Genomic DNA, 25,210 nt, shown 5'->3' with positions numbered 1-25,210 from the left:
TGTCTGACTCTGCTGCCACTTGTACAACCTGAAGTGCAATTCAAACCCGTACAATTGCTATTTATTTTGCGTTGCGAGCCTCAGCAGGCCCTTACAGGAGTGAAGAAGAAGTACGCAGGTAGGACATTCAACAAAACGTATGCAAAAAGGCAAAGAGACAGTTATTATTTACGTTAGTGCACAGTATGCAACGATGTTATCAGGACATTTTGTCGCGAAACAGAAACTGCTACTTTTGCGTACACAGGTCACAGTTTTACAAACATATACGAAACTGTCATCTAAGAAAAAATCAAGCACAACTAGGGAGGTGCTATAAGAAGAAAATGAATTTTGTGCAAAGCCTGAAAAGGTCGCTATGAAATTGCAATTCGAAAGAAAAAAAAATCGACGGAAACAGAACCCCTCACCATTTTCAAGGAAATCCAGTGCACGAACTAGATTATTTCATCTTTTGCTGTTTCTGCATCCGAGCATTCATTACTCAAAAAATAGTGCCACAAACGTTTTCAGTTGGCATCTTCAAAGCCAAAGATAGCATGTTCAGAGCGAAATATGGTCACGACAAAAGGAAACAAAGCATCATATAACAGAAAACTATTCCAGTCTATTTTTACTTCAATCTCCTGACGTAAAATTCACGTGAAGACCGAGGCAAGCATCCAGCGGTAACGCGCAGCATCGTTTGAATAGCCCACTCAAAAGCACTCCTCGTTTATACACTGTCAAGAAATGTACACCTTTTGGGATGTATATTTGCCACACAACAACAATCTAACAAAAGTTTACGCCCCCCCCCTCCCCCCGTTTGGCGTGTATATCGGCCACACACCAATAATCGTCATCTGCCCTGCTTGCGGTTCTTTTCTTGAAAACGCCACAACCGCTACCTTCCTGTCGGCAATGCTATGTCATGCTGACAACACGCATACCGTCCATTACTGGGAGGTACCGGGCTGGCAGTGTTAAAGAAAGGAAATGCGGACATGACATATGACGTTTATCGTTGCGTGGCAAGATACGACTTAAAAGGTGTAAACTTTTCTTAGACTGAATTATCCTCATCTGTCTTGCTTACGTTTCCTCCCTTCCTTCCTTCCTTGAAACCGGCATGATCAGTGAAAAAAAAAACGGGCATTATCAGCATGATAGCATTTCCTGTCGGCAATGCTATCATGCTGATAACGCGCGTGCCTTCGTTACTGGAAAGCGCCGGGCTCGCAGCGTTAAATAACGGAAACGCATCAAGGCAGATGACGATTATTGTTGTGTGGCAGAAGGGGCACGCCAAAGGGATATACTCACCACATTTTCTTATCGAATTGGCTTACAAGAGGCGAGGAGCACACTGAAGTGGAGATGGTTTCGATAGGGCCGTGCTAGCACAGTGAAAGCCGATATCCGGATGAAGAGGATGGTGTCGGGGTCTGCGAATGGTCCGCTTCCCCATAGTTACCTTCCACAGGCTGGTCGAAAATCGAGGCGGAATGCAACGAGAGGTTAAAAATGCTGCCAGAACGTATTCTCAGCAAATAATATGTGGCAGAGCGATCTTGTATATGTGCCGAAGGGGCTTGATAACGTAATACTTCAGATTAGTGGCTACAAGGGTTGTTGGTGCGAACGCATACTACACTCTAAGAACAGTTTACACCCTTTGGCGAGCCCCTTCTGCCACACAACAATAATCGTCATCTGCCTTGATGTGTTTCCTTTCATTATCGCTGCGAGCCCGGAACTTTCCAGTAACGAACGGCACGCGCGTTATCAGAAGTGGCGTGCCAAAGGGTGTAAACTGTTCTATGCTGACAACGCTCGTGCCGTTCGCTACTGGAAAGTTCCGGGCTCGCAGCGATAAAGAAAGGAAACGCATCAAGGCAGATGACGATCATTGTTGTGTGGCAGAAGGGGCACGCCAAAGGGTGTAAACTGTTCTTAGAGTGTATACTGCCACGCAAAAAAAGTCTATTATATGTAAATAAATCCATGCTTTCCGGCAGCTCTGAGTATCCAGTGCTGGAGTGATCCACGGGCAGCTATGTTATATTTCTTTCAGAACTGCGCAGCTTCCGGCTATTCAAATAAATATTCAGCTTTTTTTGCATATTAATGCGTCTTGAACGCGCACACGTCACTTTGATGAGGTGAGTTTTCGCGGTTTTTGACATCGTATGACACACGGGCGAAGTGAACGCCGCCATAAAACATTTGAACGATCTCAAAGTGCAGGTGGAGTTTGTTTCCTTTCCCTTTTATCCCCAGCTAGCATCAACACTACTTAAAGAGACACTAAAGGTTACCAGAAACTCAAGTTAAAGTGGTAGAGCAATGTTCTAGAACGTCTAAGGCATCAATATAATCGCGAACAGACCTTCAGTAACCGAGAAATTGAGGTAAATGCATGACACGATTTGAGACCCCCCAGCGACATTCCGGTACTAGCCCAATGACGAAAGGACTCCTCATAATTTGTGTTACTAATACTCAACTACTCGTATTAAAAATATTTCATTCGATTATAAAACGAAAAAAAAATGCTACTTGTCGACGTCTATTCGATTCAAAGAAAAAATAACATTTTGACGTTACCCTTGAGTAGTATGGGTGATCGAACGGTTTCGTTTTCGCTCGACTCTGCGCGCTCGACTCTGCGCCGCGCACGCTTTAGAGTTTCAGTAGTTTCGTGATCGCGTCGTGCTGTGAGGGTTCTGCTGGCTCGCGAAACTTTCATTTTGAACAAGCAGCGAGAATGCCACGTACATGTGATGTCGTGGGAAGCCCTCGTTGCTTTCCCGCTCCGGAGAGCCGGTGTCGAGGCCGCCGTCGTAGTACGCAACGACGCCGGCAGTGCGAGCCCTCAGCCGCAGGTCGCGCTCACCGGTGCTGAAATCGCTGAAGTTGAGCCCACCATCGCGAGCCAATCTGTCGGTGTCAGGGTCCATTGCGACGTGCGCCGAAGTTTGCGTCATAGAATGAAGTACCAGCTTATGGGCGTCTTGCGCTGGAGTTTGAGGTATAGTAGCGGTGCCTGGTGGCGGTGCGGGAAACGACATCTGGGTCGTGCCAGCTTGGGTCGTATTGAGCCCTGGCTGTGGCGAAGCACGTTTCTAGGCCGAGTTTTGCGTCGATTCGCACTTTTTTATGCCCTGTTGTGAGTGCGAAAAGGCTCGCCACTTCTCACAGACCACGCCGACCACGCTGCGAGCTCGCCGCAGCCTATAGTTTAACGAAAACGGACGCTCCGTGTACCGTGGGACGTAATGTGGGACGTAATTCGTTTCTCCTTCCGCTAGCCACCATACTCCCGCTTTCGCTCTGCTGTCGGCTCTGTCTTGGCTCTGTTTCTGGCCGCGCGTTTGCGTTTTGCGCAGAAAAGCCGTAGCGCCGTCTGCGGACGCCGTTCTACTCACCGATGGCGCAACGTCACTATGAGACCATGATGTCAGTACTCCTCGATCGGAGGGCGGGCGATTTGAACTGCGCTAGAGGTACGCGGACACTTCAGAACGCATTTTCTCTTAAAATAAGTCTCTCCTTGGCACGAAACAAGCGTTTCGAGGTTTCTGTGATGGTATTTCAACAGTCCACGTTGACTTAATAGTAACCTTTAGTGTCCCTTTAGGGAGGGAAGGTGTTTAAGGTGCGAAGTCGGCGCCCCTCAATGGCTCGAGTGCACGGTGGCAGCGAGAAGGAAGAGCCGTTGTCCGGTAAAGAGACGCTTTGTAGAAATGCCAAGGCGTCTGTCCCGGTCCAAGTCCGAACGTCCGCTCCTTCCCACACAAACAAAACATGACTACTTAAGCCCTCAATTGCGCAAGAGTCACAAACCAGCCTATCACGCAGGCAGGTTCACACTATTCCTACCAATAGCACTGCCTTCGTGACGCACATGGCATTAGTGGAAATAGTGGCACCCTTTACAACACGCAAGAGGATAGCTTTGCTCAAAGACACGTATCATCCTCCTCCCCCCTTCGTTAGGCTTCGAGTATCGGTTTGGTATTCTCTCCTTTTCTCCTGAAAGTGGCCGCCACGCGAGCTGCGAGAATGTTTCCACGAAACCACGGCTTATTGACGGCATGTGTGCTGGACAATGGGCTGCCCTATCCTCCATGCAGCTGTGGGCCGCTTTGCTTGAACGCTCCAAACACCGTTATGAGGACCCAAATGCGATCGCACACAAAAGCATTCATCGGTCGTAGCCGGCTAAGTGGTCGTAGAAATACCGCTATTTCGCAACGCATTCTCAAAAGGCACGCACGTATGCCAAACACTAAAACAGGATGGGCATCTGACGCGTCGCCTACTTTCCGTGACTATGCTTCCCCTTCTGGCGGCGAGGCCCACAAACAAAGCGCATTCGTGACCGAAAAGGTGAACCGGACATGTGGAAAGAGCATGGACGTTAGCGGTGACCTCAAGCATACCTCTACCTCTTCATGCCCGTCTCCACGAACGCTCCCATTCAGCTCGGACCGTTTTCCCTTTTGCTCCGAGCGAGAGTGCATACTTGACGGCTCCTCTACGGCGCAACCACTAAGCCGTGCTTCTTTCCATGCCTTGGTGCCTCCCACGTCCCCTCTTTGCGGAGCCGAACCGCGTCCTTCGTTTCCGGTCATTGGCTGATACAGCAGCGTTTGAAATGTCTCTGCGCTTTGCTGCACTCGCATAAACTGTGCAACACAACAACAGCCACTCCATAGCCTCAAACTTTCTCCACCCCTCTTAAGAGTGTTACTGGACACTCGATGTTTACGTAACATGATAAAAAAATTGCTCCGACAAAATTTAAATCAGTCGTTTTCCGGCGCACGGGACCGATCTCCATTTCACACACAAAATGATAACTTCACGTAATAATGCTGAAGAGCAACACATATGGCTATGCTTATATTGCAGTATACTTGACATTCGCATTAATAAACAAAGCCTCGCCATCCTACCAACGCAAAAACAATTATGAAGCACTCCGCGAGGCAATCAACAGTCTCGATAAGTTCGTGTGGGCTTGACTCCTCTGTCACAAGACACTTAAACGCAACATAGTTTCAATCGTCCTGTTGCGTAGTGTCTCTCACAGTCACCACTCCACATCGTGATTGTCCGAACACGCGAGACCCACTCTGTGCTCCGCAAGGTCTCCCACAGCCCACTCAAAGGGAGCTACGGAATCAATGTCAGTTATATCCTAACCTCGATAGATCGTACCGGCAAATGAATGCCACATGCTAAAGAAGACATTTCGACATTATACACAAAATATTCATCTGTCAGAGCAACCATAAAACGACGTTTAACACTTGTCTCTGAACAAGCGAAACAAAATCCTGCAGGGTGATTCGATATAGGGAAACTAGTTCAATGGCTAAATATCAGATAATATACCCGTCTGAGCCAAGCATAACAGCCCACTGACTGCACAAATATATAGCACATCCCGAATGATCATCCGAGACGTGAAAGTGAATCAGCAGCCTTGTTCTGTGCTTTCAGTGCTTGATCAGTGCCTTGTTCAGTGCACCTCTGATGTGAACGATTTCGATGTCGTACATTTAGATCGCCAATACCCAGCGCATTAGCCTAGCACTGGAGGGGGCCGCGCGAGATTGAAAAGGATCATGGTCAGTCATTATTTTGATTTTTGTGACAAATAGCCATGTACCCAAACTACTCTAGCGCCCAAACAATTCCAACGGCTCGCGCTCAACCGTGGAGCAATTTTGTTGCGATGGGCCAACTTCTTACTAAGAAATGCGACTGGTCATTCGATTCGACCTACTTTTGGGAGAGGAAAGCGCCAACTGCAACTTCCGACGCGCCTGTCCAAACGAAAAGCTTCGCCTGGCTGTGGTGCTGTCAACTCATGAATTGATGCGAGGGCATAACTGAGTTGAACACACCCTGTACCTCCGAGTTCCACAGCAGTGTGTTCGGAACGCTTCGGTTTGTCATTCCTGTCAGTGGCAAGACTTGTCTTGAATGGCTAGGAACATAGTCTCGATAGAAGTTGAGAAGCCAGAGGACACTCCTCAGTTCACGTTTTGCCTTAGGCGGCCTCAGTTGCTGGGCAGCGCGTACCTTATCAGAGCCTCGAGCATGTGCACCTGATCCCATTACGTTTGCGAGATACTTAACCTGTGGCTGCGCAAATTTCCATTTTACCAAGTTTACCATGTGGTCTGCATCCTAAATTGCTCTTAATACTGCCCGCACGTGATGCATGTGATCTTGGCACGTGTCGGTAAATATGGCTAGGTGGTCAATGTATACACAAGCATACTGACGATGATTGCGGAGTAACTCGTGGACTACTCGCTGGAAGGTTGCCGCAGAATTGCGTAGTCCGTAAGGCATAACCTCCCACGCATAGAAGCCGCTGGTTGTTAAGAACGCTGTCAGCCTTTGCGATTCTTTGTCAAGCGGTATTTACGAATACCCACGGGTAATATCTACCACAGATATGTATTTTGCCTTGGCTATAGAGTACAAGAGCTCGGTCACATTTCCGATGGGAAATTGGTCAGGTTCTGTGATGGCGTTTAAGTTCCAGTAATCTACACATATTCTGATGGATCCGTGCTGTTGAACTGCGCACACCACTGGATTGGCATACGTTCTCTGCACTGGGTAGATAAAGACCCACGCCAGCAACTCTTGCATTGGCCTTTCAACTTCAGCCCTCAAGGCCATTGGTACCCTGTACTATGTGGTCGTGCCTGCTTAGCACCGCGTAACCAAATGATTTTGTGCTCACCAAACTTTCTTCGGCCAAGCCGGTCCGACATCACGGCCCTATACTCATCCAGAGCAACACTGAGTTCTTGCTTCAGGTCAGGACATAGGTCACTTCTCTCTGCAGCTAGAGGAAATCGGCCACTCGGCTTCGCAGTGTGCGGTGCTATATTGATGTTCTCAAACACTGCGTGGGCCTCGAATAGCACACCTACATTACTAGCTCGCACGTAATAGTGTAATAGCTTATTAGCATGGACCGGCCTCTCAGCATCCCTGGTATCCTGTAACACGTAACTGTCTGTCCGCGTTCTCTTTTCACGACTAAGGGTCCCTGCCACTTTGGTTGCAGTTTGCTGCCGACCTCACTTTGCATGGCGAGGACCTGTTCCCCTGTCGAAAACTCTTTCTGGTTCGATCGCAGGCTATACATCTGTGTATAAAGTTTCTGCATTTCGCTTCTACGCTATTGTACAACGTTTGCAGCATTGCTCATCTGTTCCCGGCGCTCCTTTAGATACACCGCTGCTAGATTATCTTAGTCTTACCAGGGTGGTGCACTCACCGGTCTACGCTTTACATAGAATGCTGAGGGGCCCATTTGGTGCATGACCATACATTTGTTCGAATGGTAACTTTCCAGTGATGTCGTGCGCCACTTCGCGATACGCCCACAGCAAGCAAGGTACGTAGCGGTCCCAATCTCTTCCGTGCGTCCCGGTTACGTGCTGCAGCATACGTTTGGAGGTACCTTTTCATAGTTCAACGATACCATTACTTTGCAGGTGGTCAGGCATCGCGAACCTTTTTTACACCTGATCTATCCATTAGCTCCTTGGTAAATTTCGAGCGAAATTTGTCTCTTGGTCGCTACATATCAGTTCTGGCGTTCCACATCGACCAAACACATCTATTAAAGCTTCACAAGGTGTCTTGGCTGTTAAAGACCGCTGTAGAATTGCTCCTACCCAGCGAGTACAAAGATACACCACACTTAAAGCACATTTATGGCAGCGTGACGACGCTGGCTCAAGGGGGTCTATGCAGTCAAGGTAAATTACCTCAAAAGGTGTCTGCGGTCTGATAAGCGGCGTTATGGGCACCTGGCCGGTTTTCACCTTACGCGCATTAACATGATGCCCTTGACAACTCTGGCAATGACGCTTCACATCAGACCCCAATGATGGCCAAAATGATGGCCTCTTTAATGCAGTTTTTTGTCTTTTTTTTCTGAGAAATGACCACCGCAAGGACTGTCGTATGCTATCTCTAACACTTCGGCTCGGCGCTACTTTGGTACTACTAATTGAAGGCACTGTTTCCCATCTAATTGCTTCCTGTCATAAAGCAACTGACCATTGGTTACTATGCCGTGCGAACCCTCTTCCGCCTGGCACGAAGCATTGCCCAGTGACTCATCTTCCTTCTGCTCTTCCACGAAAGAACTTTCTGTGAATGCACAAAGTTTCTCATTGTCCCCTATATCATTTCTATTTTATACTAACTTAGTGTAGTGCAGCCCCATAATTTATGCGTTTTACTATTCTTTTACTTACGCATTAATGTTGTGTTTGTTTTTTCAGAACAGCAGCCATAGAGAGTGATGTCATATGTTAATATTGATTCTGCTAATTCCTTAGGTATCGAGAGTTTCACATTCAATGGATACATACATTTCATATACGATAGAGCTCTTACCGCCCTTATTTTTTCCCCCACAACTGCCAGATTCGTCGTTCGAGCCACGCAGGTTACAGTAAAATTCAAATTGTCACACATGACTTCAAGTAAGTCTCCAGAACTTGCAGCCCTCAGCAAGTTTTTCTCCTTTCTCCCTCCGCTGGGTTCTTCTTTCTTGGTGTTTTAGTTCGCTCTCGACTCTTCCTAAGCCTCTGCACTGTTCTGTGCTTCGGTATTCCGGCACTAAAGATGCTGGATGTGCAACGGGGGTGTTCGCCCAACAGCACTAGTTATAGGTTGCAGCGGTAGGCTTAAACAGGTCGGCGCTATATCGTAACGGGGAAGCCAGCACTTCTCGTTGCCTTCTTCTCTGACACCAGCACACCAGCACCATGCCCACTGCCCAGCGCCTTCAGTACAGATGTCAATAATTTGAACTGATTTACAGGCAGACACTAGCGGTTACAGTGTGTATATATTCAACAAGGAATGAAGGTTCACATTAACGAATGCGGCTGAACAAAAGCCTCGGGGCAGTCCGTCGCTCTGATCGGGCAATTCGTGAGATCGGTCCGTTGTCTCTTAAGTCTCAGACCACACTGGAACCTCTAAACAAGGAAAACGAGTTCATATTAACGAATGCGGGTGAGCAAAGGCCGCGGAGCAGTCCGTCGCTCCCATCGGGCACATGACGAGATCGGTCCGTTGTCTCTCACGTCTCAGACCACAGTGGAACCTCTCCGTATATACTAAGCCAGGTAAACGAGCTCATACTAACGAATGCGGGTGAGCAAAGGCCGCGGAGCAGTCCGTCGCTCCGACTGGGCACATGACGAGATCGGTCCGTTGTCTCTCACGTCATAGACCGCAGTGGAACCTCTCCCAATATACTAAACCAGGTAAACGAGTTAATACTAACGAATGAGGCTGAACAAAGGCCTCGGAGCAGTCCGTCGCTTCGATAGGACACATGACGAGATCGGCCCGTTGTCTCTCACGTCTCAGACCACACTGAACGCGCGCCCGCGCACATGCTCACCCCCAGCCACGGGACCATGTTTCCAGGCTGCGTAACTCGCACCGGCGGTGGCCGCCGCTCTTAGCACCCGAGCCGCCCGCGCCGCCTCGGCCTGACCCAGGCACTCCCCAAAGACTCCCTTCTACAGATGCCACTACAGCGGCTCGCTGTAGAAGCAGTGCGCGAGAACCCCTGCCCCTCCCTTTTTCGCCGAACAGCGTCCGCCCAGCGTCTCCCCAAAGCAGGCGCTCTCTGGAAGCGGCCCGGTTGCGAGCCAACAACACACTGCAATGCAACAGATACACAAACACAGAGTAGGCCACAGAGAAGTCGAGCAAGCACGCACTTAAACCAAACAAAAAGAATTCCCACATGAGTTTAACCAAGGTGAGCGTTCACAACGACCTTCCACCCTACATGCCGCTATGATCTACGTCACCGAAGAGCCGGCACAGAAATGGTTCATATTTTGTAACTCTAAGGCAATATGAAATCTTCTTTGCATCACAAAACTTACGATCAGACGATATCCGGCATCAAGGAAGTACACTACCATGCACTGGAAATATGGCACCAAGATAATCTTTCAGTAAATGCCTCCTCCCTGTGCCATCGTCAGCAGCGGCTTTTCTGACAGGGCTGCCCGGTCTGCCCGCGAAGACGCCCAGACGCGTCGAGTACCTTTGGCGCGGATGGACGCTGCCAGGGAACTTCGTCTGCTTGCACGCAGAAAAGTCACAAGCATTCCGTAATTGAAGTGAATTCAATTGCGAAATGCACCAGCTGGGCCCATTGCTATGGCTACAACTGACATCTTGCCTTTCCCGCGGTGAAACCACCTTGCTGTGCCGCTTGTGGCTGGGAGGGGCGTTCGTTGACGAACGTTTACACCAATCGTATAAAAATCGCCGACAGCCCGATGTGCGACACCTGTAGGTGCGAGGAGACCATCGAACCTCTATTGTGCACCTGTCCACACTACAACGTACAACGCCTCTCTCTCAGGGCAACCTTAAACCGACTAGACTCCAGGCCGTTGTGTCAGTCAAAGATACTCGATTGGACCGTGGCCACGCGCGTCACTAGCACTAAATGCGATTCGCGCACTAGTACACTACTTGAAGTGCACCGGTTTAAGAGACCGCTTATATAGTGTCCCTTTGCATCATCCCACATGCTCTCAGTGCTCACTGGCTCCTTCTTTTCCTATTTGTACTCCTCCTTTCCCTTATGGCCAGGATAGGGTAGCAAACTCAGTGCTCGTCTGGTTGACCTCCTTGCCTTTTCTAACCTTGTTCTCTCTCTCTTTCTCTCTTTTTTAAGTCTAAAGAATAAGGCCGTACCAGGTAAGATGTTGGTCCAAAACTAAACTCGAAAATTTCAAGTGGTGTCCGAGTTGACTCTCGGGCGCCAGAAATTTTGCCAGAAAGGCGTACGTCGTGTTTGCATCAGTCGGACCCGCCTATTTTTAGAACACTCGCTGTCGCGTGCGTTCGCGACGTTTCCTATCTCATTCGGTGCACCGCCCTTCCATCTGAACTGGCAATTTTTGTTTTTCACGTCATGTTGTGCCGCCACCTCCACGTCTAAAGAAGGGAAAGACGCTTGATTCTGCAACCCATGATGGTGCACGGCGAAGCGTCGTCAGAGGAGATGGACGTGAAAGAGCATAGAGAAAGAGGGAAGATGAGGCCTTATAGACTCCACTATACGCGACAGGTGGTAGTCCTCAGCAAAGTGGCCAGCGTTGTAGCTGGCGCTGACAGTGTGGCGATTCCCAGCGAAATCCACAAACTCCAGCCGCTTTCGCAATTAGGGGAGCCGAGGACACACTGGGAACATCAAGCCAGTCTCTGTTGCTGCTGAAAGGCTGTGGCGTATGTATGTGCTGATCACTATGGATCGTTCGGGCGCCAAGTGTGGGCATGCACAGAGAAGTTGCTCCAGAGCGTCGGAGTTCCCGCACCTCTTGCAGGCAGGTGACGCGGCGCGACCCCTGGCGTACAGCCGAGCAGCAGTCCAGGTGCAGCCAGCCTGCAAGCGCATGAGCGTGGAGCGATCTCTTCTGGAGGTCCGGGTGGATGGAGGTGAGCAGACATTGTAGCCGATATCTCCTGTAGACCGAAGCCGCTACCGCTTTCGTAACCGGGACTACATTGTGGTGGGCAGCTTTGGCCCTGTTAAATGTCAGCTATGAGCTTCTTCGGCTGCCGCGGAGAAAGACCACGGCAGTGTTCTGCAACGCTGCCTATGTAGGCGCCATGAAGTCGTCGTGCGGTCAGGACATCGGTAATGATTCATCACTAAAAACAGTCAGCAAACAGACTCCTGCTAAACTTCTCAAAAATCGCGTGGCAGTTCGCTCGTGAAGCTTCGGTGTGTTGTGTGCATGAGTCTGGCATATATATCGGAGTGCCATACGCCTAGAACTTTTTCTTGCTCAATGCTTCGTCTTATCCATTCGATACATTTGGAACGCCATGCATATTCAGCTTAATTTCACTGCAAGTGGCCGAGAATTCGATGCACACTTTTATTTTGCAGGAACTGACATCACCCGCCGTGGTTACTCAGTGACTATGGTGTTGGGCTGCTCAGCACGAGGTCGCAGGATTGAATCCCGGCCATGGCGGCCACATATCGATGGGGGCTAAATGCGAAAACACCCGTGTACTTGGATTTATGTGCACGTTAAAGAACCGCAGGTGCTCGAAATTTCCGAAGTCGTCCCCAACGGGGTGTCTCATCATAAGAAAGTTGTTTTGGCACGTAAAATCCCATAAAAAGGAACTGACATCGATAGTTAATCAATTAGATTATTGCGTTCGTGTATTTCAGTATTACATTACGGGTATGATCAGCACTACCGTGAATATATGACTAAAGTTTTGCAAAAATTCAGACAGAAGTCATATGCCTCGGAAAGTTGGCGCGCTGGCTTTTCATACAGATCCCGGACTTGCTGATATTTATTCCTTACTTAACCTACGGAATAAATTAGCTGCCTACTAAGAATGAGTGACATCCCTGTGCAAGTTGGCAAACTGAAACAACCTTGAGTCCTAATTCGATTAGCATATTACAGAAGCTTGTCGCATCGCATAATGTCAGTGCACTTTGGTTGTCATCATTGCGTACATGTTGCGACGATAGGTTTCCGTCGTACAACAGTTCTCTGTAGTACAACAGAAGTTGGCCGCATTACTTCAGGAACACTTCTGTTGTGACAATAGGGGGTCTGTTGCCACAATAGCTTTCTGTAGTATTTCAACAGCTCTCTGTAGCGCTACAGAAGTTTGTCGGGTTACTTTAGGAACATTTCTGCTGGCACAACAGGGTACCTGTTGTGATGACAAATTTTTCTGTAGTACTACAAAAATCTGTTGTAGAGCTTCAGCTTTCTGTAGTAACAACAGACATACGACAGAGTGTACTTCTGTAGTCACAACAAGAAATGTCTGTTGTACATCAGAAAAGTCTGTCGCTCCATCAGGAATCTCTAGTTACTACAGAAAAATCCTGTTGTACAACAAAAATTTCTGTAGTACTCAAGGCTACCTCTGTTGGTCCTTTTCAACTGGGATAATATATATATATATATATATATATATATATATATATATATATATATATATATATATATATATATATATATATATGACATTAGTAGCACAACAAGCATAACTAGAATAAAGAAAAATGGCGGGCTGGTCTAGTTATAGTGCTTATACGTACGTGCACAAATCTGGAATATGCATATTAGGCAGCAAACTGATTTCAAGAGATTGTACATGTCTTTATATAATGTGGTCAGAAACGTACTTTCAAAGTTTTATCTCAGGTATATTGCTTTACAAATTCCCGTCGTTAGAAGCGCCGCTATAAGCCGACGTGTGCTTTCTTCGAGGCACAATAATGCTTTCTCAATTAATACATTTGCGTTGCACGCCACATTCATTTTTGTATATTAGGTTTAGAAGTAGAGCTCCTTAAGTGACTTGGCACGAATATGTGCGTGAAACAAATCTTTTTCGTTAAATAAAACGTATGCTTGTTTTGCTTTTCACAGAAAAAAATTGGCTAATTAATAATTTCATGACGGAACAGACCAGCCAACAGCAATTCAAATAATAATGCCATGTTGTGTACGGAACCATGTTCGCACTGAGAATCCCTGCAATGATATCCGAAGGGAAGCGATTTGCATGTGCAGGTGTCGCAAAAATTATGGTGACATCTCTACATTCCCTCTCATATCAGTTTCCATATTCATTGTGGCCTCTTCGCAATCACCTTTTTTTTACCGCTAGAGCATTCTCTGCCACAGCAGTGCCGGTGAAATGCCAATAAAATTTTAACGTGAGTGTTATTTGTTGATGGTTAGTTTCAGCTAGACATAGTCCTTAAATGACCGTTGTGCAGATGCATAGTTTATCAAAGTATACTCGTCAATATTATGATGCATCCTAAACGGCCGGTTTTGCCTAAAAGACGATTATGATAAGCTATCTTTGCAGACGATGCAATATAGCCCATCTGCGCCAGCTGGGGAACAAGAAACCTATTTTTCTGAACAACGACTCACTGATAAGAAATTCCTGATCATCGTCTTCAAAAATTGTCCAACGTTTTCATGCAACAAATTGACTATTTCTGAAGACATCTGAAAACTCATGAATATTTGTGCTGGAGGGTGATGTGCAAAAACGTCTTGATAATGTCTCGTGTCGCGTGCAGGCAGTCTAACCCGAACATCACGAGCTTCATGCGAAGAATGGGATTTCCATCGCGCTTCGACAAACTGGAGGAGCACTACATTCAGAGGTGGGTCACCAATTTTTGTTTTATTACGATAGCAGTTACGTGGACCCTCCAGGCGAATTTCCGCCGGCATTGTCGGCATCGCCATGAGGTTCCTTACAAAGTCCAAGTAGGATAAGATCCCCGCCACGGGCCATATGCTGTAGGTGTGAGGGAAGCACGCGAGAGAGAGCCGAGAAAGACGGAGGCTTGTTCCGGTAGCGTTTCATCGCCCGCGCAAAGGGGAAAGGCGGGAATGGTGCCAACGCTTGGATTGCGGTGGGGAAGGGGGGCGAGGGGTGACTGGGCAGCGTAGAGCGTCTCCGCTTCAATTCCAGCTGCGCATTACGCGGCTAAGCGAGGTCGCGTGCATCCTATCTTGAAGGTATTGAGCAGAGGGTCCGAAGGCTAGACGACCCTAAATGGCTGACGGCTTCGTGTGCGCTGTGTTCTCGTGCGCCTGCTCAGCGTTGAAGCGGTAGCCCTCCGCGAAAGCTAATTCGCTCGCCGCTGCCACTCCTCACCACGTCAACGTTATGACGGCGAGTGTCCGAGGTGATCGAGTGAGATGTGTTCATATTTGCTTATGCGCGCGTCAAACCCTGCTTGTTAATTTATGTATTGAGTGACTACTTAAATCAGATTAAGCAGCTCATAAAACTACTAACCACACTGCGTATCAGTGTCTAATAGCTACCTATGGCAATTATTGTTTTGCTTTTGTGCGAAAGTGCAACTTTTTTAAACATCGGGCAACATGCCGTGGAATAATTTAATTATATTGAGGGGTATGACGTGCCAAGACCGCGATATGATTATGAGGTACGCCATAGTGGAGGACTCCAGATTAACTTTGACCACCTGCGGTACATTAATGTAATGCAGCATTTTCTATTTCGCACGCATAGAAACGCAGTTGCCGCAGCTAGGAACGAACTCACGACCTGAAGCACCGAAGTGCAATGCCATAGCAAATGGGCTACTATTGTGGATGATACGTACTTTATGTGGAACACCGATGTTTATTTAAGCGAAGCTTTCCATGTCTCACTGATTTGTCCGTTAGCGCCGAAAACGCACTGCAGCAAAGCCAACTTGCACCTCTGCGTAAAACACCATAGCTTACATTCGCAGTACTCGCATAGAAAAAGAAATTCAACAAACGGGGACACTCTTCAAAAACTGGCAACAGGAAACACGTCACGCCTAGTTTCAACTCCATCCGTTAGTTGACGCGAGCATCAGAAAAAAAGAATGTGAAATAAACTTACAGACAACATTGTTTTTATTCTTTCTCACTAAAAGTGAAAAAGTTTTGCGTGTAAATGAACTTCTACGTTGCAAATTATTTTTGTTGCGTTGCCTAGCAACAAGCTAGCGGTACGCCAGACGCCCGTGCATACGTAATGCAAGGTCGATCCAAATAGGTCGCGAAGCTTCGGGCGAAAAGCGGTTCAGTACAGATTGTCACCGACATCAGCTAGGGGGGTTATGGGATCAGCGATTGAAGCACAACTATGTTTGGAAGGAACAAACATTGGGAAAGAAAAAAGCGTTTTTTTTTTATTCAAGTGAGACACAGTTAGATTCATGCAACGAAAATAAAATTCCTGGTCAATTTTATATATTCCTGACCAGTTAGGAAATTCAAGTTTATTCCATTTTATTATTATTAATAAATGCATTTATTTTCAGCGCCCATCGTTAGAGGAAGCGTTGACGCCATTATCACTCGCAATGCAATGCACGTCTTGAAATGGGCAGAAAGGCGCACTCGTAAAGTTCACCTGCTGAAATACGCCCCTCTAACAGTTTGTGCTTTCTTGCTTGTCGAAGTTTGTCTGAATTTGGAGGCGCGGGTAGCTTCATCATCATCATCATCAGCCTGGTTACGCCCACTGCAGGGCAAAGGCCTCTCCCATACTTCTCCAACAACCCCGGTCATGTACTAATTGTGGCCATGCCATGCCTGCAAACTTCTTAATCTCATCCGCCCACCTAACTTTCTGCCGCCCCCTGCTACGCTTCCCTTCCCTTGGGATCCAGTCCGTAACCCTTAATGACCATCGGTTATCTTCCCTTCTCATTACATGTCCTGCCTATGCAAAATTCTTTTTCTTGATTTCAATGAAGATGTCATCAACTCGCGTTTGTTCCCTCATCCAATCAGGTCTTTCCTTATCCCTTAACGTTACATCTATCATTCTTTTTCTCATAGCTCATTGCGTCGTCCTCAATTTAAGTAGAACGCTTTTCTTAAGCCTCGGGGTTTCTGCCCCATACGTTAGTACTGGTAAGACATAGCTGTTCATCATCATCATCATCAGCCTGGTTACGCCCACTGCAGGGCAAAGGCCTCTCCCATACTTCTCCAACAACCCCGGTCATGTACTAATTGTGGTCATGCCGTCCCTGCAAACTTCTTATTCTTCTGATTATTTCTGTCTCATGATCCGGATCCGCCGTCACTACCTGCCCTAAGTAGATGTATTCCCTTGCGACTTCCAGTGCCTCGCTGCCTATTGTAAATTGCTGTTCTCTTCTTAGACTGTTAAGCATTACTTTAGTTTTCTGCAGATTAATTTTTAGGCCCACTCTTCTGCTTTGCCTCTCCAGGTCAGTGAGCATGCATTGCAATTGGTCCCCTGAGTTACTAAGCAAGGCAATATCATCAGCGAATCGCAAGTTACTAAGGTATTCTCCATTTACTTTTATCCCCAATTCTTCCCAATCCAGGTCTCTGAATACCTCCTGTAAACACGCTGTGAATAGCATCGGAGATATTGTATCTCCCTGCCTGACGCATTTCTTTATTGGGATTTTGTAGCTTGCTTTATGGAGGACTACGGTGGCTGTGGAGCCGCTATAGATATCTTTCAGTATTTTTACATACGGCTCGTCTACACCCTGATTCCGTAATGCCCCTATGACTGCTGAGGTTTCGACAGAATCAAACGCTTTCTCGTAATCAATGAAAGCTATATATAAGGGTTGGTTATATTCCGCACATTTCTCTATCACCTGATTGATAGTGTGAATATGATCTATTGTTGAGTAGCCTTTACGGAATCTTGCCTGGTCCTTTGCTTGCCAGAAGTCTAAGGTGTTCCTGATTCTATTTGCGATTACCTAAGTAAATAGATTGTAGGCAACGGACAGTAAGCTGATCGGTCTATAATTTTTCAAGTCTTTGGCGTCCCCTTTCTTATGGATTAGGATTATGTTAGCGTTCTTCCAAGATTCCGGTACGCTCGTGGTCATGAGGCATTGCGTATACAGGGTGGCCAGTTTTTCTAGTACAATCTGTCCACCATCCTTCAACAAATCTGTTGTTACCTGATCCTCCCCAGCTGCCTTCCCCCTTTGCATGTCTCCCAAGGCTTTCTTTACTTCTTCCGGCGTTACCTTTGGGATTTCGAATTCCTCTGGAATAATTTCTCTTCCATTATCGTCGAGGGTGCCACTGGTACTGTATAAATCTCTATAGAAATCCTCAGCCACTTGAACTATCTCATCCATATTAGTAATGATATTGCCGGCTTTGTCTCTTAATGCATACATCTGATTCTTGCCAATTCCTAGTTTCTTCTTCACTGTTTTTAGGCTTCCTCCGTTCCTGAGAGCATGTTCAATTCTATCCATATTATACTTCTTTATGTCAGGTGTCTTACGCTTGTTGATTAACTTCGAAAGTTCTGCCGGTTCTATTCTAGCTGTAGGGTTAGATGCTTACATACATTGGCGTTTCTTGATCAGATCTTTCGTCTCCTGCCATAGTTTGCTGGTATCCTGCCTAACGCAGTTACCACCGACTTCCATTGCACACCCCTTAACGATGCCCACAAGAGTGTCGTTCATTGCTTCAACACTAAGGTCCTCTTCCGGAGCTACTGCTAGACTCGCCTCACTAGATACCGTTCTAGCGTTGAACGTTGCCAGGTTCATATTCCAACGGCGGCCTATCCGGAGCCAGCGATTCTTACCACCCTCTGCTGCGTCGCAGGTCTGACCGCCGCCGTGGTCAGTTGCTTCGCAGCTGCTGGGGACTGAGGGCCGGGGTTTGATTGTTGTGTTCATAAAGGAGGTTGTGGCCAAGTACTGCACCAGGGTGGCAAATCCTGCTCTGGTGAGGGAGTGCGTTACCGGTTCTGGTCACCGGGATCACGCCGCACGCGAGGCCTGTTTGCGCAATTTTATGAACACGCGGATTTTTTTTAATCCCGTGGAAAATTGCTGGGCCCGGGATTCGAACCACCGACCTCTTGCACGCGAGGCGGGTGTTCTACCTCTACGCCACCGCTGCACGTTCTGCACGGGTAGCTTCATCGCTTCCTAATCTGTGCAGTCAAAAGTAGTGAGTTACGACCCCCAGATAATTGTGTAGTTGTTCTCGAGCGACTACGCCGGCCGATGGGCTTGGCGTCCGACGATTGGATCAGCACTCTACACCTAAACCTTTCGTCGGCCTCGAAGGAAAGTACGTTCTGTCCAGGGGTGCGATTTCGACAACCGTACGGGCAGCTTTTCCTGTATCGTTTTCCGCGCTGGAAGCTCTAAACGCCCATCAAGTCGAATGGCGGGGCATCTGAATATATAGCTCCAAAAGCAGGCCAACAAAACAAATTTCGCGCCTTCGAGAACAAAATGATGTCACTTCTGCTTATAACGGACATGGCGTCACATCATTTTTTCTTCCGCCGCAAGTGTTCCCACCACATACAGATGGTGCTAAGCCCCATGAACCGCCGATGGACCGCCACGTTTTGAACGTATGGGCTCCTATGGAAGCTTCGCTACCAGGTATATTTACCTTGCCTCACGCGCCAGACAAGCCGCAGGAGTGAGCGAGGCCGGCTGCGCATGTGAAGCTCGCGTGCTCGGTGACCCGTCTTTTTTGGATGTAGTCCGTTTTTTAGGTTCCGGCGTTCTTTTGTGTTCCGTCTGCATTTCGGCACGGCACAGATGCACTACTGGACTACAACAAGGTAAGAAATTTTGTTTGACAGTCCGTGACGCACTTCAAGCACATTTAGGCTTACTGCACAAAACTGAACCTATATAGCGACGCAGTTATCGCAAAACAGCTCCACCATCCAAGCCTACTTAATTTGAGTTAATTATTCGTACTGGGAGACGTTTGCAACGCTTTCTTTGATCCCAAGCATAATTAAAACTTATTTCGGTAGTTTTTGGGCACGCTTGCCGCACCTGGCTTTGTGACGCAATTTCGCGTGTACTGAATCTTACCGGGACAAGCTTTGGCGCTATCTCTGACCCCAGACATTATTGTAACTAATTTCGGTTTTTTTGGGGGTAGTTTTCAAGCACAGTAGCCGCGGTCAGTGGCGCAGTTAGCGAAAAGCAGCTCGGCTGTGCGCCGCAGTTAGTTTCGCGTGTAATTAATCTTATTGGTAGAAGCTGGTGACGCATTCTCTGACCCGAAAAAGTGTTGTAATCCATTTAGTAACTTTTTGGAATATCTTGAGGCATGCTCGCCGCGCCTGGCGTTCTGAAGCTGTTAGCAAAAAAGCAAGCCGGACATAGTGAGTTAGTTTTGCGTGTACTGAATTTTAGTGGGACAAGCTTGTGACGCATTTTATAGCCCTGCAACAACATATACCTTATTTCGGTACTCACGCTTGTCGAAAACGCGACGAGCTATTGCCGAGAGTGATAACACGGGAGTGTTGCTTGCGCCGCAGGACGCGTTTTTAAAGGATAACACGGAGGAGCTCAAGAACTTGATATCTATGTATTCTAAGCGATTGAAAACAGGCTTTGCACCCACGAATCTGTCTTGAGTGCGACTAGAAGTCATTCTACGAGCGTGTAACATGGTCTGGCTGAGCCTGTGTTCTAGCCACCTCTGTGTACTTGGCGTACCATCGCGTCGACTGAGGCCAAGTTGTTTTGGAAACGCGCAGTCACCCGTGTATTCGCGCTATTAAAGTGCAGGAAATAATGCCCGGGAAGCGAGGGATGCTTGAAAATCGGATGTTTTCTTCATATTTTATGGCATTGTTTGGGAGGAGTCCTTGCTGCGAACGTACAGTCGACCAAAAAAGTTTACGGACCAAGAGATCTGACAAAAGGCTGAATATATCCTCAGTCTCAAAACACAGCCTGTTATTCCCATTTCCAGCCTTTTGTGGCATATGCGAACAACGTTGTGATGCCCAATTTTACTGGCTGCTTTTAAAGGGACACTAAAGGTTACTATTAAGTCAACGTGGACTGTTGAAATACCACCACAGAAACGTCGAAACGCTTGTTTCGTGCCAAGGAGAGACTTATTTTAAGAGAAAATGCGTTCTGAAGCGTCCGCGTACCTCTAGCGCAGTTCAAATCGCCCGCACTCCGATCGAAGAGTACTGACATCATGGTCTCATAGTGACGTTGCGCCATCGGTGAGTAGAACGGCGTCCGCAGACGGCGCTACGGCTTTTCTGCGCAAAACGCGAACGCGCGGCCAGAAACAGAGCCGACAGCAGAGCGAAAGCGAGAGCATGGTGGCTAGCGGAAGGAGAAACGAATTACGTCCCACATTACGTCCCACGGCACACGGAGAGTCCGTTTTCGTTAAACTATAGGCTGCGGCGAGCTCGCAGCGTGGTCGGCGTGGTCTATGAGAAGCGACGAGCCTTTTCGCACTCGCAACAGGGCATAAAAATGTGCGAATCGACGCAAAACTCGGCCTAGAAACGTGCTTCGCCACAGCCAGGGCTCAATACGACCCAAGCTGGCACGACCCAGATGTCGTTTCCCGCACCGCCACCAGGCGCCGCTACTATACCTCAAACTCCAGCGCAAGACGCCCATAAGCTGGTACTTCATTCTATGACGCTAACTTCGACGCTCGTCGGAATGGAGCCTGACACCGACAGATTGGCTCGCGATGGTGGGCTCAACTTCAGCGATTTGAGCACCGACGAGCGCAACCTGCTGCTGAGGGCTCGCACTGCCGGCGTCGTTGCGTACTACGACGGCGGCCTCGACACCGGCTCTCCGGAGCGGGAAAGCAACGAGGGCTTCCCACGACATCACATGGACGTGGCATTCTCGCTGCTTGTTCCAAATGAAAGTTTCGCGAGCCAGCAGAACCCTCACAGCACGACGCGATAACGAAACTACTGAAACTCCAAAGCGTGCGCGGCGCAGAGTCGAGCGCGCAGACTCGAGCGAAAACGAAACCTTTCGAACACCCATACTACTGAAGGGCAACGTCAAAATGTTATTTTTTCTTAGAATCGAATAGACGTAGACAAATAGCATTTTTTTCCGTCTTATAATCGAATGAAATGATATTTTTAATACGAGTAGTTGAGTATTAGTAACACAAATTATGAGGAGTCCTTTCGTCATCGGGCTAGTACCGGAAAGTCGCTGGGGGGTCTCAAATAGTGTTATGCATTTACCTCAATTTCTCGGTTACTAAAGCTCTGTTCGCGATTATATTGACGCCTTAGACGTTCTAGAACATTGCTCTACCACTTTAATTTGAGTTTCTGGTAACCTTTAGTGTCCCTTTAAAGGCTGCTCGTATATTTTGAATTTTCTGAGATGCCGTGGTCCGTAAGCTTTCTTGGTCGACTGCACGTAAAAGTGAATTTATCTGTAATGCCGCTCATTCACCACTTACGCACGTTTCGCCTCTATACGCAATACTCCTGTTAGGTCAATATACCAAAATGATACATGCTTGTAATTTGCTTTCTTTCAGCGGATGGCATCCGGTAGAGCTTCGTACGGCAATGACTGCTGCTTACCTGGTGCCACAACTTTGGATGAGTGCAGAAGCCCGGAACGAGCATTTATATAGAGCAAAATAAACATTTCATCATTTCAGAAGACGTCTTCCATTTTCTTTATAAAATTGCACCTGAAAGATTCGGCGCAGTCTTGTAGAGGTCGTTCGCAATCATTTCTACTGAATAATGAAACGATTCCACGCCAAGGCCACGCGGGGTTCAGCAAAAGCGAAAAAAAAATTGGAGGACGCTTAAGCTTCGCCTTCAAGAGTGGAACGCGACAGCGTTCCCGTCGACCCGCCAAGGGGTGTAAGACAATAGACGAGAAAACCATGGCTAGGCGGCGCTGCTGCGCCTCCCCCAATGTGGAAACGCCAAGCAGCGCGGTCGCGTCGTGGCGTAGTCTCCGCTTTGTTTGCATTGTGCCGTTCGCGCTTTTCTTCGCTGCTCGTTCTCACGGCGCTCCGTTTTCGACGGCGGCAGATCGCCTGCTTGTGCAACAGCGATGCAAAGATTGCCGTGCGGTTTCAAGAAGGTTGCCGACGCCGACAGCTTTTTTTCGTGGCGGCAACCTCACGATAGGGGAGCGTCTGCTTCCGAACGTGTACGGCTTTGAACAAATTGTGGACGGTGATGTGAGAGTGAAAGCCAAGTGCGTGTCACAGGTGTCCGACAAGATCGTATATGACGTCGAGTTAGAGGTACGCACCATGTTCAGAAATTTAGCCACTTTTATTTCAATTGCAACATAAGTCACACTGGCAGCAGGAACTTCTGTTGTCATACTACTCGATGACTGCAGATCCATTGGGCTGCTTCTTGACGGTTCCGTCACTTTACAAAGGCATGTTCTGGAGTCTGCTTCACACGTGTCTTGCTGCTGCTCAAGAGCTGCGTCGCTGCAGTACGAAAGCACATGTCCCGGTGGTGCTGACTGCTGAGAAGACTGTTGTGATTGCCATTGGTCTGTTTGGCGCCACTTCCATCTGCATCGCCTATAATTTAAATTAAAATTAAATTATGGGGTTTTACGTGCCAAAACCACTTTCTGATTATGAGGCACGCCGTAGTGGAGGACTCCGGAAATTTCGACCACCTGGGGTTCTTTAACATGCACCTAAATCTAAGCACACGGGTGTTTTCGCATTTCGCCCCCATCGAAATGCGGCCCGCATATAAATGAAACAGTATGTGTGCCTATTTTTTGTGGGGATTAAATTACTCTCAATAATATGTTTGCAAAGGTAACGTTCCTGTGGTTGTGTGCATATATTATTCTACAAGAGTGGTACCACTACAAGTTATGATACTTGCACACTTAGATACTTAGAAAGCATGCAGGCAAACAACAAAAATAACGCGCACGACTCGAGCTGCTGCTTTCCGATCTGCCGCTTCCCGACGCACGCGACGACCGCGGCTTGCATTAAATACGGTCTGTTACCACACAAAAGTAGCGCGCGGCCCCTTTCGTTACCTGCACAACTAGTAATTTAAGTTGCAGCGTTTGGAAAAGGGAAATAATTATCTTGAGCTCGTCCATGCCGATCGCGAGTGAAGGCACAGTGCAATCAAATAAATTCGGGGGTTCCAAGTGCCAAAACCATGCCAGAACCACGAAATCATAATGAGGCCCGCTGTAATGCGGAGTCTCAGGGATAATTTTAACCTCGGGGGGGTTCTTCAACGTGCACAAAAATCAAAGCACACGGTAACAAGGGTGTTCTTGCATTTTGCCCCTATCGAGATGCGGCCGCCGTGGCTGGGAATCGAGCACGCGTCGTCGAGCTTAGCGGCGCAACACGCATGCATTTACCGCTAACAAACGGCGGATGCCACCACAATTCAACAACGCGACACGCCTAAACAAACGGCCGTGCACTAAAAACAGGCACATGACTATTCCGCTTTCAAGATATTACACGCGAATGCGAAAGTATGAGGCTTACTTGACTCGGCGCACTGCAGCTATCCATGCTTGTCGTCTGTCCTTCTCGTACCACTTCCCAGGAAATCTGTAGAACTTCACGGGCGGCGTACGACCTTTCGTGTCTTCGAGGCTGCTGTGGCAATCAACAACACATCAGTATTGCGTGCCACCTTTCCTGGCTGATGAGGTCGCACTCGGCATCGCAAGAACCACGCGCACGAGCGCTCCCGCCGTACAGAACACGGGCGCGCGCCAGCGCAGCGACGACCCCCGAAACTTCCATCGGTCCGCTAGGGGAGCATTCGGCGCTGGTGCCGGGCGGGCAAACTTTAGGTTGCCTCCTCTATGGGCTACGGCGCAGCGACTACGCGCCCCGCATCGGACGCGGTGAGCGTCGAGCAACGCAGCGTTCGGCGCGACAACGAAATGTGCGCCTGAGCAAGTGACGCACGCCTGAGCCTTAGAAACAGCTCGTTTCTAAGGCAACACCGCGTTCACTAGAGGCGCTTTTGTACCGCTTTGAAGCATCGAGCTCGTGGCTCAGTAAAGTTCACGGTGAGGAAGAGACCGGGAGCATGGTGCGACGTTTCACGTCTAGATTCTATGCTATTGCAAGCCATGCCATTGGCACATCTGCTGGTTGTGTCCTTTTTATTAAGAAGTTGCCGACTCTGGTCGTGCATGCTGATTTCTCGTGCTTGTCAGGTCGGTGTGTTGCTGTCGATTTCACACCAGCGATACAGAATGGCGTGTTTTATGTTTGTACGCACCAAATGTTGTGCATGAAAGGGTCGATTTCTTCAGAAGCGTTGAGCAGCGTCTCAGTTTCGATAAACAGCTGATTATCATGGGCGACTTCAACTGTGTCCTGAGTGCTTGCGATAAGACTAGTGATCGTGGGTTCAGGGACGCAAGTACTGAGGTACTGTCGCAAATCATAGACAAATGGAACCTTGAGGATGTGGCGGAGTGTATGCAAGGCGCGGGTGGTGTGAAGTACACGCATTTCCAGAGTGCAAGTCATGCCCGTCTAGACCGCATTTATGTAACGCTGGACGTGATTCCAAAATGCAACAGTTATCAAGTAGTGCCGGTGTCTTTCTCAGACCACTGTTTAGTAGAGTGCGGGATTGGGGCAAAAAAACGTGGCAGTGCTTTTAGCTGGGAACTGTGGAAGATAAATAACAAGCTGATTAAAGACGATGCTTTCAACCGTGCCGTAATTGAAGAAATCGGCAAAATAGAGCCGAATAAAGAACTGAAAACATGGCAACAGTGGGAGCTTTGTAAGGAACAACTTAA

The 25,210-nt window shown here is 48.0% G+C and overlaps 1 protein-coding gene across 7 annotated transcripts in view; it reads left to right on the top strand.

Moving 5' to 3' along the window:
• The window catches only part of LOC142590715 (beta-hexosaminidase subunit alpha-like), a 254,126-nt gene that overhangs the window by 103,924 nt on the left and 124,992 nt on the right, over positions 1–25,210 (top strand). For all 7 annotated transcript variants that reach the window (XR_012830233.1, XM_075703140.1, XM_075703137.1 and 4 more), the window contains one exon: positions 14,168–14,254. Coding sequence is in view for 6 of the 7 variants with exons in the window: in XM_075703140.1 (XP_075559255.1) it covers positions 14,168–14,254 (87 nt within the window). In the remaining variant the exon portion in view is untranslated. The remainder of the gene's footprint in view (positions 1–14,167; positions 14,255–25,210) is intronic.

The sequence above is a fragment of the Dermacentor variabilis genome, chromosome 8 (genome assembly GCF_050947875.1).
Source record: "Dermacentor variabilis isolate Ectoservices chromosome 8, ASM5094787v1, whole genome shotgun sequence".
NCBI classification, from domain to species: Eukaryota; Metazoa; Arthropoda; class Arachnida; order Ixodida; family Ixodidae; genus Dermacentor; species Dermacentor variabilis.
Note: the sequence above shows the minus strand (reverse complement) of the source record. Positions and strands in the feature narration are given on the sequence as shown.